Consider the following 11,486-nt stretch of genomic DNA (forward strand, 5'->3'; position numbering starts at 1 on the left):
AACACGCATTGGTACTGTCACCGAGCCCAAGCGTGTGCTAAGCAATAGCAAAGACACAGACCAAAATTACCCCAGTGGCTTCACATTTCATCCGATATTCGACAAACCACAGGTTCTCTCTCCCCTGGCAAGGGAGAGGGAGGTGTCCCCCATTTTCACAGCAGGATGTTATTTTTACATTATATTCCATGTGCAATCTCATTGCCATTTTATTTAGTCTGTTTCTATCCCTTGAAGCCTCTTTGTATCCTCTTACAAACTACACTGACACCTAGTAGAACATTACCACCCTTTGGCCAATGACGTTGTTCCAGCCTTTTAACTTACTTCGAGATCAATCTAACTCTTCCCTCCCACATTGCCCTCCTTTTTTTTCTTAATCCTTATGCCTATGTCAGAGTTGGATATGTAGTACTGTGCAAAAGTCTTGGGCATATATATTTAGGGCCTCATTTGGAGGATTGATTTCAATATGGGGTACTGCACTTTCAGAAGGATAGCTTGACTTTACACATACTGTGTTGTTGGATTATGAGTACAATTATAAGAAACAGAAGCAAACTGAGGCTATTTGGCCCTTTGTACATGCTTCTGTATTCAACAAAACCATCGCCAGATCTCCCTTCCCCTTGTTCCAACCATGATTCCCCTCTCCCTATCCCCTTCCCACTCTCAGTCCACAATGGAGACCCATATCAGAATTAGGTTTATCACCACTCTCATATGTCATGTTTTTTTTGTGGCAGAAGTACAGTATTGCAATACCGTTTCGATTCCTGGATGTTGGGAAGTTTAGGTTAAAAAAAAAGCAGGTGTTTCATTTCATGAGAAAATTCAAATGAGGGGAGTGGTTGATAGAGATGGTTGATCTCTTGAAAATGCTGATTCTTTCCTTCTGCCATCAGATTTCTGAACATTGCATTAAATCATAAGCAGTATTTCACATTTTAATTCCACGTCCCATTCCCATTCTGACATGTCTATCCATGGCCTCCTCTATTGTCAAAATGAATCTAAACTCAGGTTGGAGGAACAACACCTTATACACCGGCTGGGTAGCCTCCAACCTGATGGCATGAATATTGACTTCTCTAACTTCTGTTAATGCCCCTCCTCCCCTTCTTACCCCATCCCTGACATATTTAGTTGTTTGCCTGTTCTCCATCTTCCTCTGGTGCTCCCCCCCCCCCCTTCTTTCTTTCTCCTGAGGCCTCCCGTCCCATGATCCTTTCCCTTCTCCAGCCCTGTATCACTTTCTTAGCTCTTAGCTTCATCCCACCCCCTCCAGTCTTCTATCATTTCGCATTTCCCTCTCCCCCCACTACTTTCAAATCTCTTACTATCTATCCTTTCAGTTAGTCCTGACGAAGGGTCTCGGCCCGAAATGTCGACAGCACTTCTCCTTATCGATGCTGCCTGGCCTGCAGTGTTCTACCAGCATTTTGTGTGTGTTGTTGACAGTATTTCATTATTCCTTTGATTTTGCACACTTTACAGTACTGTGTAACAGCTTTAGACAGCCGAGATTTTTATCTGGTTTCAGATGGTGTGGCCTCCGCAGGGTCCTGATCTCAACCTCGTTGAGGCTGTTTGGGATCACCTGGAGAGACAGAAGCAAGCGAGGCAGCCAGAGTCTGCAGAGCAACTGTGGCAATTTCTCCAAGATGCTTGGAACAACCTACCAGCTGATTTTCTTATCAAACTGCTTAACAGTGTACCTAAGAGAATTGATGCAGTTTTAAGGGCAAAAGGTGGTCACACTTTTGATTTGATTTAGTTATTTTAAAACTGTTTATAAACTGTTATTTATTGTATTTTTGATATTTTGAAACATTTGATTTCATTATTTTGAAAGCATCTTTACAGTTTTTTTTACAGTACATGTGCTGAAGACTTTTTCACAAGACTGTAATTCATAGTATTTTAAATTATTTGCACTAATCTTCTGCCACGAAGCAACACATTTGATGATAAATAAGTGGCTGATAATAAACCCGATTCTGATTGTGGAAGATGGAGAAAGGGGAGATGTGTATGTGGCAGAAAATGGTGGAAATTAAGAAGGCTGATTTGTTGAACATGGAGGCAGGTGGAGTGTATGGACAGGATCTTTATTTCCCCCCCCCTCTTTTTTTTCTCTCTCTGCCCATCACTCTTTGCCCGTTCTCCATCTCCTTCTGGTGCTCCCCTCCCCTTTTCTTTCTCCATCGGCCTCCCATCCCATGATCCTTTCCCTTCTCCAGCTCTCTATCCCTTTTGCCAATCACCTTTCCAGCTCTTAGCTTCACCCCTCCCCCTCCGGTCTTCTCCTATCATTTCGCATTTCCCCCTCCCCCACTACTTTCAAATCTCTTACTATCTTTCCTTTCAGTTAGTCCTGACGAAGGGTCTCGGCCTGAAACGTCGATAGTGCTTCTCCCTATAGCTGCTGCCTGGCCTGCCGCATTCCACCAGCATTTTGTGTGTGTTGCTTGAATTTCCAGCATCTGCAGATTTCCTCGTGTTTGCAGGATCTTGGGAACTATCTGTGGGAGGAGAGAGGGTTAGAGCAGACATAGGGGAAAGAAATGAGACAGTCAACGTCTCTTTCAACTATAGATAGATACTTAATTGACAAAGAAAATTACAGTGTCACAGTAGCATTACAAGTGCACAGATATACAAATATCAGAAGAGAAGTATGAAAGAATAAAAAAAAATTGCCTCAAACGGTCTTAACAGGAGGGGGTCATCACTTCCCTGGCCAGAGGTTGACTCATTATAGAGCCTAATGGCTGAGGGTAAGAATGACCTCATATAGCACTCTTTGGATCAGCACAGTTGTCTTAGTCTATTACTAAAATTGCTCCTTTGTTCAGCCAAGGTGGCTCGTAGAGGGTGAGAAACATTGTCCAGAATTGCCAGGATTTTCCAAAGAGTCCTTTGCTCAGTCTCAGCCTCCTGTGTGTCGAGTTTGACTCATATAACAGAGCCAGCCTTTCTAATCAGTTTATTGAGCCTGTTGACATCACCTGTGTTGATGCCATTGCCCCAGCATAGTAGATTGTACTAGGGACAATAGACCGGTAGAACATGTGAGGGAGAGGCCTGCATACACCAGAGGACCTTGGTCTGCTCAGGAGGTAGAGGTGATTCTGGCCTTCTTGTACACAGCCACTATGGTGTAGATAGAAGCTGGAATTAAGTAAAGCAATGAAGACAGATGTACCGGTGTGAAAAGAACTTGCAAATACAGCAGATATAATGGGGGTGGGAGTGGTGAACTGGGAGAATGGAATGTTAACCTGTAGCACTGGCCAGGGGTATAGCTGAGAGTGATCTGGGAGTCTGTGACTTGCAATGGGTGTTTCATTGCTTACTTATCCTCTGAGAAGGAGATGGAGGAAGAGGAGAGAATCACAAATGGACCATGTAAAGGTGTGGGCAGGGTGGAAACTGACAGTATAAACCCGAAGGGGTAAGATAGAGGAAATAGTAAATTTTACTGCTGGGAGACAGTGACTTAATTTTCCGTGGCGGGGTCAGATTCAGAATCAAACTGGTTTAATGTCATACACACCAGGGTGTAATGAAATTCCTTGCTCGTTTGAAGCTGGCGGTGTACGTGTTAATAATAAATACTGTACAACAATCCAGAGCAGAACAACAGAATGGTGCAAAGATAGCGGTGCAGTAAGAAATGATAATGTGACAATAACCGAATTGCCGAAAGAGATAGAGTTCGAGGACGTGGCAGGTGGACGAAGCCCATGCGAGATCGCGGTAAGTTAGTCAGACCGCCACAATTCCGGCCTTTTCAATGTTTTTGACGACCCCTGACTGGGATGCTGTAAGTTCTGTGTGTAGGAGGTCAGCAATTGACTCCTGGGCGATGGAGGAACACAGCAGGTCAGCCAGCATCTATAGAGGGCACACTGCCTGACCTGCTGCGTTCCCCCAGAGTTTTGTGTTTTATTCCAGATTTCCAACATCGACGGCCCCTCCAGCATCTTCATCAGCACTTCCGCCTTACGCCTGCCCCTTTAAACCGAACTCTCGCTGCGACATTAAGTAACGCGAGAGCAGGCTCGGGTATTACCCGGCATTCTGCGCTCTCGCCCTCTCTCTTTCTCTTCCCCCCGCCATGGTGAGTCGGCCGTCTCTCCTTGTACCGTTCGGAATCCGCCGCCATCGGCGCCTCCTGGGGCGCGTCGCCCTCTCCGGTGCTCCGGCGTCCATCGACCGGCTTCCCGCTCCACCCGCGGACCCGAATTAGGACGCGATGGTGTGGTGAAGATGAAGCTTGGGGCAGGTTTATGTTCAGAGCGGGTGAGGGAGGGGACCGCCATTTTACAGTGCGGGTGGCCGGCCTCTGCCCGGAGCCTGGGAAAGGGTGGCTAATCCCTGCCCCGGCTGGAGTTCCCGGAGCGCCTGGCGATAGGGGCCGACGTTGAGGTGATAGCAATTCACTCGGGTTCACGGTGAGGTGGGAATGTGGTGTTGCCATAGGCGGGTGCTTCTCTGGTAAGATGCCGCATGACGGGTGGAGTTGGCGTAAACACGGGTATTGTTTTTGGTAAGTTATCAGCTACCGTGGTTTGATTTTGACTGAGTAAATGTTAATAGATGGCGTCCAGTGATTGGAATTGAGACTATCGGTATTCTTGATTAATTTAGCAATTATACAACATTGGGTGCACGCCACTTTTCTAGACTTGATGGTAGTCAAAAATGGCATTGTGAACAATGTGGTGGGTAGGAAGGAAGTTAAATAGCAACCCAGTGGAGTGGACAGAAACCTTGGATGAGATTTAATGCATTTTGTACCAGTGAGCTAATGCAACATGGAGACTGCTGTTGTAGAAGGTGCAGGAACAGAATAAACTGAAGGTCTCACACGATGGTAAAAGTCAGGAGTGCAGGTTGAGAAAGCAATTGATAAGATGTTCAGTTTCGGGCTTTGTTAGGAAGGGCACATTTATAAAATCTTGTAAAGGTTTTAAAATATTGGTTTGGTTTCTGGAATAGTATTTTAATTCTAGTTGCTAGGAGGAAGGATGTGAAGCTTTAAAGGTAATGCAGAAAAGGATTTGAGTATTATTCCTCCAATGTTTAAATTGGAGGGGCTGGTACTTATTCTTCAGAACAGACAAGATGTACATTATCTGAGTGTTACTGACTTTGGGCTGGTATAGAACTAGTGATAAGTCTCAGAAAGAGTGAAGAGAATAAGTGGGGGTGCAGAATTGGGTTGAATTTGAAATGCAGCAGCTTCCATTGTTGTCTTTGAGGGGGAATTGTGATCAACGGTGCTCTAGAGCTGGGGTGGATGTATTGTGGTTGACTCCTGTGTGGTAATTGCTCCTAATGCTTCTAGAAGTCAAAGCCAATGAGCTGATTGGATGGCTTTAGGTGTTGGTAAGCTATGCTGTATCATCATCTGTGATGTCTGCCTTTTTCAGCCGAAAGGGAAGAAAGCCAAGGGCAAGAAGGTGGCCCCAGCCCCTTCAGTTGTCAAGAAGCATGAGGTGAAGAAAGTCGTGAACCCTCTTTTTGAAAAGAGACCCAAGAACTTTGGGATTGGTGAGTTCTGCATTCAGTCAAAAAAATCTTAAGTACCGGTTAAGATTCGGGTGTGAGTGGGAAACTTAAGAGCATTGACAGTGTTGAGCCAACCAAGATTATTGCTTTTTAACCCATTTAGGCCTGTCTTTTCTGAAATCACCACTGTTTAATTGGGTTACCCGAATGGGATGCTTCTTTCTACAGAAGGTGGGAAAAGTTTGCAACTCATTCTGTGAATAAAAATTAGATTATGTTTTGGGCTGATTTTGGTTACTTTGGTAATTACAGGAATGAGCAGGTAAATGGGGTTAAGTAACATAAAATGCTGGAGGAACTCAGCAGGTTAGGCATAACCTTTGGAGATCAATAAACAGTGTTTTGGGCCAAGAACTTTGGGAGGTGCCAGTTTAAAAGGCTGGGGGAGGATAACTAGAAGGTGATGGGTGAAGCCATGTGGGTAGGAAAACAAATGGCTAGAGAGGAAAAAATCTGGTGGGGAGGAGAGTGATCAAGTCCTTACTGAATGTTAGGATAAACGTTCTGCTAGTAAAGTTGCTGGCTTTTTGGTCACATTTCCAGTATCGGAACGCACCTAGTTATTGGCAGGGGTTAAGTTGTAGTTGGAGCTTAGGGCATAATTCAGTTTAAATTGAAATTTCAAAAGTTATGTTTGCTGCAGTAATTGAAAGCTCATTGCGTCCTGCCGAAAGGTTTTGGTATGAAACATTGACTAATCTTTTCCTAGATACTGCTTGGCCTGCTGAGTTCCTCCAGGATTTTGTGTGTGTTGCTTGAATTTCTAGCATTTGCAGATTTCTTGTTTGTCGTTATAATTTCTCCATGCTTTGATAGTATTTTGCTGTCTGTAAAATGTTGCTTTTATCTGAGGTGTTCTTGTAAATTGGAGATGTGGGTGGGTGAGGATATCTGAAACTGAAGACATTAAAGGTTTGAAGGCTTGTATTGGTAATTTATTGTTGTACTGAGGTACACTGAAAGGCTGGTTGTCCATACTGGTCATATACAGTGAGATACAATATGATGAAACTATGTAGAATAAAGTATAAAAACTACAGAAAGGTAAACAAGCTGCATGATCATAATTGGGTAGATTGAGGTCAAGTTGATCTTGTCATCTGGTGAAGAGTGATAATAGGACAGAAGCTGTCTTGAGCCTGGGTTCAGGCTTTTGTATCTTTTGCCTGATGGAAGGGGGAAAAGAATGACTGGGGTGTGTAGGAGGAGCAGAGGTGTTTGTGTGGGACACAATTACAGCTAGAATGTTGTCCTGGATTCACTTGGCCATTCTTTCTGCAGGTCAGGATATTCAGCCCAAGAGGGACCTGACGAGGTTTGTGAAGTGGCCACGATATGTCCGTCTTCAGCGACAGCGAGCAATCCTGTATAAACGGCTGAAGGTGCCTCCTGCAATCAACCAATTTGCCCAGGCATTGGACAGACAGACTGGTGGGTCATAGTGTTATAAAAGGCTTTGAAAGATGCCAAAATGAATCTTGTTTGCTGCACATTGCTCTTCCCTTGCCTCTACGTGTGAATTATTTCTGGGTCAAGGAAATAGTCTCTTTCCTATTTCCTCAGAGCATGAGGGGAAGGGTCTGTAGGTTGGGAATCTCGGAGTTTGCAGATGATGTAAACAGAATATTTGCTATCTGAGTTTAACGGATGACGTTTATCCACCAAGATCGCTGATGCACTCTTGAGTCCCTCTACCAGGAGCAGCTTGTGAAACTAACACTTGCTTCCTGCCCCAACATTCCCCCGACTCCACCCAAAATATCCTGGTTAATGACGATTCATTTTTGCAGCCACCCAGCTCTTCAAACTGGCACACAAGTACAGGCCTGAGACTAAACAAGAGAAGAAGCAAAGGTTGCTGGCCCGGGCTGAGCAGAAGGCGGCTGGGAAGGCTGATGCTCCCACAAAGAGACCTGCTGTTCTCAGATCAGGTAAGTTGGGTTCACTGCTTGCTTAACTTGAACTGTCGACGCAGAGTTGCTGGCCCAGATGGCTCCTATATCTTGTGATCTAACTTGTTGACATTGGATGTAGAAGTGAATGGCATTCTTGACTAAGGTTGAGAAAGAAAGGATTGACACTAGTTGTTAACCCTTCCTCACTTGCCTTTCAGTTAGAATAGTTAGAGGGATACTATTGACAGTATTATGTATTGGGCATGGTAATGTGATTTCAGGGAGTTGCTTACAATTAATAGCCATTGTGTACCTCTTGTGATGGACCTGACTTAATTCTTTGTAAGCTCAGCTTCTTGTGGAGCTTGTCTGTAATTTCCTGACAATTCTAGTGCACTCTTCAGCTGGTTATCTTCAGTAAGCTTTCTCATTGCATTTGTTCTTGTGCCCTAATCTGTATTACTGTGTTCAACTACCACCTCTGTGCTTGTGGACTTGATCTGGTTGATTTTCTTAATCCTTCCAATACCTGTCTCTGGTCCTAAACCATTCAAATCTTGTCTGGTTCTCTAAATTCACCAAGTGTAGTGCATTAACTGTGGATGACTTGGGGTTTTATTCTTGTGCTTTGCATTGGTGCTAGGAAAGTTTACTGTTTTAATCTTTGCTTTGAAGTTCTGCAGTTTCCCTCCAATCTCATTCTTGTGATAACAAATTGGCTAATGTTGCAATGATGTTTGAATTTCTTCACCTGAAGATCAGCATGTAGATCAAACAAATGAGCTTTTTAACACTGAGCAACAAGCCATGGGTCTTTTGTCTTGCTTGTGGATTGAGGATTTTTATTTTCTAAGGCTTTGGGGGATGCAAGCAGCAGTTAAATGTGTAATTAGTGCAGAAAGATTGGAGGATTTGGTTGTATATCTGATTCTTAAGTGTTGTCTTGTTCTTAAAGGCCTTTATTCTGTCTTTATGCAGGTGTGAATACTGTCACCACATTGGTGGAGAATAAGAAAGCTCAGCTGGTGGTTATTGCACATGATGTTGATCCTATTGAGGTAAGCTGTGCACTCCTTGCTCCCTAAATTGAGACCCAATTTGGGCGCCAGGCATAACTGTACTGATGACTTAATGCTGCTGGAGCTTTTCCCATCTGAGGTGATGGCAAAGCTGTTTTAGAGATGGGCGATCTTTTGTTATTTATGGAGGGGCTTTCTTTGATCATCATGGCTGCTCCGCCCTACACAAAGGATGATCTATTCTTCGCGTCTTTATTTGTTGAGGCTGGGATGAAGATAGTCCCAGTTTTGTTCCTTGTATTTGACCAAGCCAAATTCATAGATTGTGCATACTGGGAGCTGGAAGGTCATCAAAATCTCTGCTTCCCTATTAATCTGTTGTGCATCAGCCTGGCTAATGTGATGATGAATTTGAATTTCTTCACCTGAACTTCAGTGTGTAGATCAGAGAAACGAGCTTTTTAACCCTGAGCATCAAGCCAAGGTTGTGCTGTATATCTGATTCAGAGGGACCTTTCCTTTCTTCCTAAGGCTCATTTGTTCAGTGTTCCATCCAGTAGTTTGGAATGAGAGAGAATATTTAATTGAAATAAATATAACACGTAGTAATGTATGGTTTGGGTGAAATGAGAAGTGTGTGCGTCAATTTGATGCTTACAATTCCATGTGGTTCCTGCCTTCCCTGCTCCCAATTTCTTGTTCCTTTATTTGCTAGGCATTTTGCTGCCTGAGCCTTGGGTGCAGCTTAAGCTTAGTAGCTGAGTTTGCTTAAAAAACCAATAATGCTAAGGGGTTTGACTTCAATTTGATACTGATTTTCTCAGTGAAATACAATCTTTTGTGTAAGAGTTGATTATAATCAAGCCAGTAATAATCTTCATTTTCCACTTCCCTGATGCCCCCTCCAGTTGGTTGTGTTCCTGCCTGCCCTCTGCCGTAAGATGGGAGTTCCTTATTGCATTGTCAAAGGCAAAGCCAGACTCGGGCGTCTTGTGCACAGGAAGACTGCCAGCTGCCTTGCTTTCGCACAGTTAAACCCGTGAGTAACCTGCTTATTACTGATGATTGGGAGTGGTGTGTCACTTGATCTGCTTACTGTGTTGCATTCAAGGGGGGGGGGTGTCATTCTCAACACTGAGGGGCCTCTATGTTGATCAGTCAGCAAGAGTTGATCCAGTACTACTTCCAGCCTTGCTATGTTTCCCTCATTACTGCGTTTGGTGGTGGTGGGTTAAGACTCCTTGCAGTTCTTGACCTATTCGTAATGAGCATTGAAAACATTGCCAGAAGGCTTTTGTCTTTGAGGGCATTGGCTCTTTGGGGTTTGATTCTGCTCTCCGTTGGTATATAGTACATGAAACCTGGGTGTACAGCTTCTTCCTCTGTAGCTGGGCTGAACCAAGAATGCAATGATGTACAATGAATTTCTTCACCTGAATAACCATGTGGTATTTTGAGCTTTTTAACCCTGAGCATTTGGTTCACTTAAATGCTTTTCCTGGTGCTCTCATCTGTTTCAGAAAATAATGATGTTTATTTCTCTCCCCACCCCCAGTGAGGACAAGGGTGCAATTGCCAAGCTGATAGAGGCTGTGCGGACAAACTACAATGAGCGAAATGATGAGGTATGATCCTGACTTTACATTTGGTTATTTTCCCATGGGAAGTTGTCTCCCAGAATACATGAGATGAAGAGATAAATATCAACTGAATAATAGTCTTAACCTACCTGTAGGATTGAGCACCCGTCTCATGTGCAAGGGTTGTCGATACCATTGAGTCTTAGAATATAATGGTTGGAAGAGAGGGGTGATTGGGGTCCAATTACTATCAGCTGAATAACTGGAACATGAAGAATTGTCTTTTCTTTTGGACAAAGTCAAACTTTTAACTGTAGCCCCATAAGAGGGGTGGTGGTGACCCTCTGAACCCTGATAGATCTCCGGATCTTTCTGGGGTGATGAGGCTAGTAGGACCAGTGTACAGTGTCTGCATTTTGTTAACAATGGCTTCTGCCTTCTCTTTCAGATCCGTCGACACTGGGGTGGTGGGATCCTTGGACCTAAATCTGTGGCTCGTATTGCGAAGCTGGAGAAGGCCAAAGCCAAGGAATTGGCAACTAAACTTGGCTAAATTATGTCGACTGTGCCCATTGTACATAAATAAAAGTAGTCATATTTTAACCTCTTTTTGAGTTGAGACTATCTGGTTGAACTGAGCTTACTCTCGAGTATACTTTAGCTATACAATTTGCCTACCTTCCCTCGCACCTGATTAATGTTTATGAAGATTTGTGGTTTAGTCATTGTACCGTTGGAACTTTCACCTTGGTCTTAATCAGGTCAGTCATCAAGGAAGCCTACTTCTATAGATTGTTTTTGCTGTTTGTGATCCTACTTCAACTAAAGTTGAAGCACATTTTGATGGAGACTCAAGTTTAAGTACATTTTGAAAGTGTTGAGGAAACATGGCATTTTTATATAGAGTATTTGAATACTAGAGACTTGGATTAAATATCAACCACACCTTAATAGGTTCCTGTGATTGATTTTGTTGCAGGCCTAATGAGTTGAGCTACTTCATACTTGGAGTACCAGTGATCAAATTTTTTTCTACTGTAAAGGATATTGGCATTATGGCAGGTAAAGCAGCACCTGTTGTTACCCTGCCCAAAGTTAGCCAGTTATGTCACCATTCTTGGTAACTAGGTTTCCTTCCATATAGTAAAGATGTGCTGCTAGGTTAATGGGATAACAAAGGATGTTGACATTGCTGGGAATGAACAGTGGACCTAATGGTTTGTCTTCATCTAGTGATACATTTTCCTGGGGTTTTGATCCCTGATGTAAACTTGGGAAACATCGAGCAGTCTGTGCCAAATAATGTTCAACTAAACAGTCTGGTGCATTGATGTCTACCTTCACCAAGGCATTGGGAAAATAACGCCAGTTCTTGCCAATGCAAATCCTCAGTTCACTAGCAAATATGCCAC

General features: G+C 43.6%; 1 protein-coding gene and 4 non-coding genes across 7 annotated transcripts; all 5 read left to right on the plus strand.

The window, feature by feature from the left end:
- The first annotated feature begins 4,106 nt into the window (after nt 1-4,106).
- rpl7a (ribosomal protein L7a) lies at nt 4,107-10,681 on the plus strand. Of its 3 annotated transcripts, none has more exons than XM_059994235.1 (8): nt 4,107-4,126; nt 5,442-5,562; nt 6,862-7,011; nt 7,371-7,511; nt 8,454-8,533; nt 9,403-9,533; nt 10,050-10,119; nt 10,523-10,681. In XM_059994235.1, the coding sequence occupies exons 1-8, from the start codon at nt 4,124-4,126 to the stop codon at nt 10,625-10,627; spliced, it is 801 nt and encodes a 266-aa protein (XP_059850218.1). In that variant the 5' UTR covers nt 4,107-4,123; the 3' UTR covers nt 10,628-10,681. The 3 variants fall into 3 exon arrangements, with proteins under 3 accessions (XP_059850218.1, XP_059850217.1, XP_059850219.1); XM_059994234.1 differs by lacking the exon at nt 4,107-4,126 and adding an exon at nt 4,133-4,287; XM_059994236.1 differs by lacking the exon at nt 4,107-4,126 and adding an exon at nt 4,246-4,264.
- On the plus strand, nt 7,185-7,258 carry LOC132377552 (small nucleolar RNA SNORD24). The gene has a single exon (XR_009506690.1). It is a non-coding gene; the product is annotated as a small nucleolar RNA SNORD24 (small nucleolar RNA).
- LOC132377549 (small nucleolar RNA SNORD36) lies at nt 8,201-8,277 on the plus strand. The gene has a single exon (XR_009506687.1). It is a non-coding gene; the product is annotated as a small nucleolar RNA SNORD36 (small nucleolar RNA).
- Nucleotides 8,892-8,970, plus strand: LOC132377551 (small nucleolar RNA SNORD36). The gene has a single exon (XR_009506689.1). It is a non-coding gene; the product is annotated as a small nucleolar RNA SNORD36 (small nucleolar RNA).
- LOC132377550 (small nucleolar RNA SNORD36) lies at nt 9,899-9,971 on the plus strand. Its single transcript, XR_009506688.1, has one exon. It is a non-coding gene; the product is annotated as a small nucleolar RNA SNORD36 (small nucleolar RNA).
- Nucleotides 10,682-11,486: the final 805 nt, after the last annotated feature.

The sequence above is a fragment of the Hypanus sabinus genome, chromosome 18, assembly GCF_030144855.1.
Source record: "Hypanus sabinus isolate sHypSab1 chromosome 18, sHypSab1.hap1, whole genome shotgun sequence".
In the NCBI taxonomy this organism is placed as follows: Eukaryota; Metazoa; Chordata; class Chondrichthyes; order Myliobatiformes; family Dasyatidae; genus Hypanus; species Hypanus sabinus.

Bases quoted from the DNA above. Each gene is read 5' to 3' on its own strand.
- rpl7a (XM_059994234.1), top strand. The intron at 8,534-9,402 runs GTAAGCTGTGCA...TGCCCCCTCCAG, and splicing joins ATGATGTTGATCCTATTGAG to TTGGTTGTGTTCCTGCCTGC. The intron at 10,120-10,522 runs GTATGATCCTGA...CTTCTCTTTCAG, and splicing joins ACAATGAGCGAAATGATGAG to ATCCGTCGACACTGGGGTGG.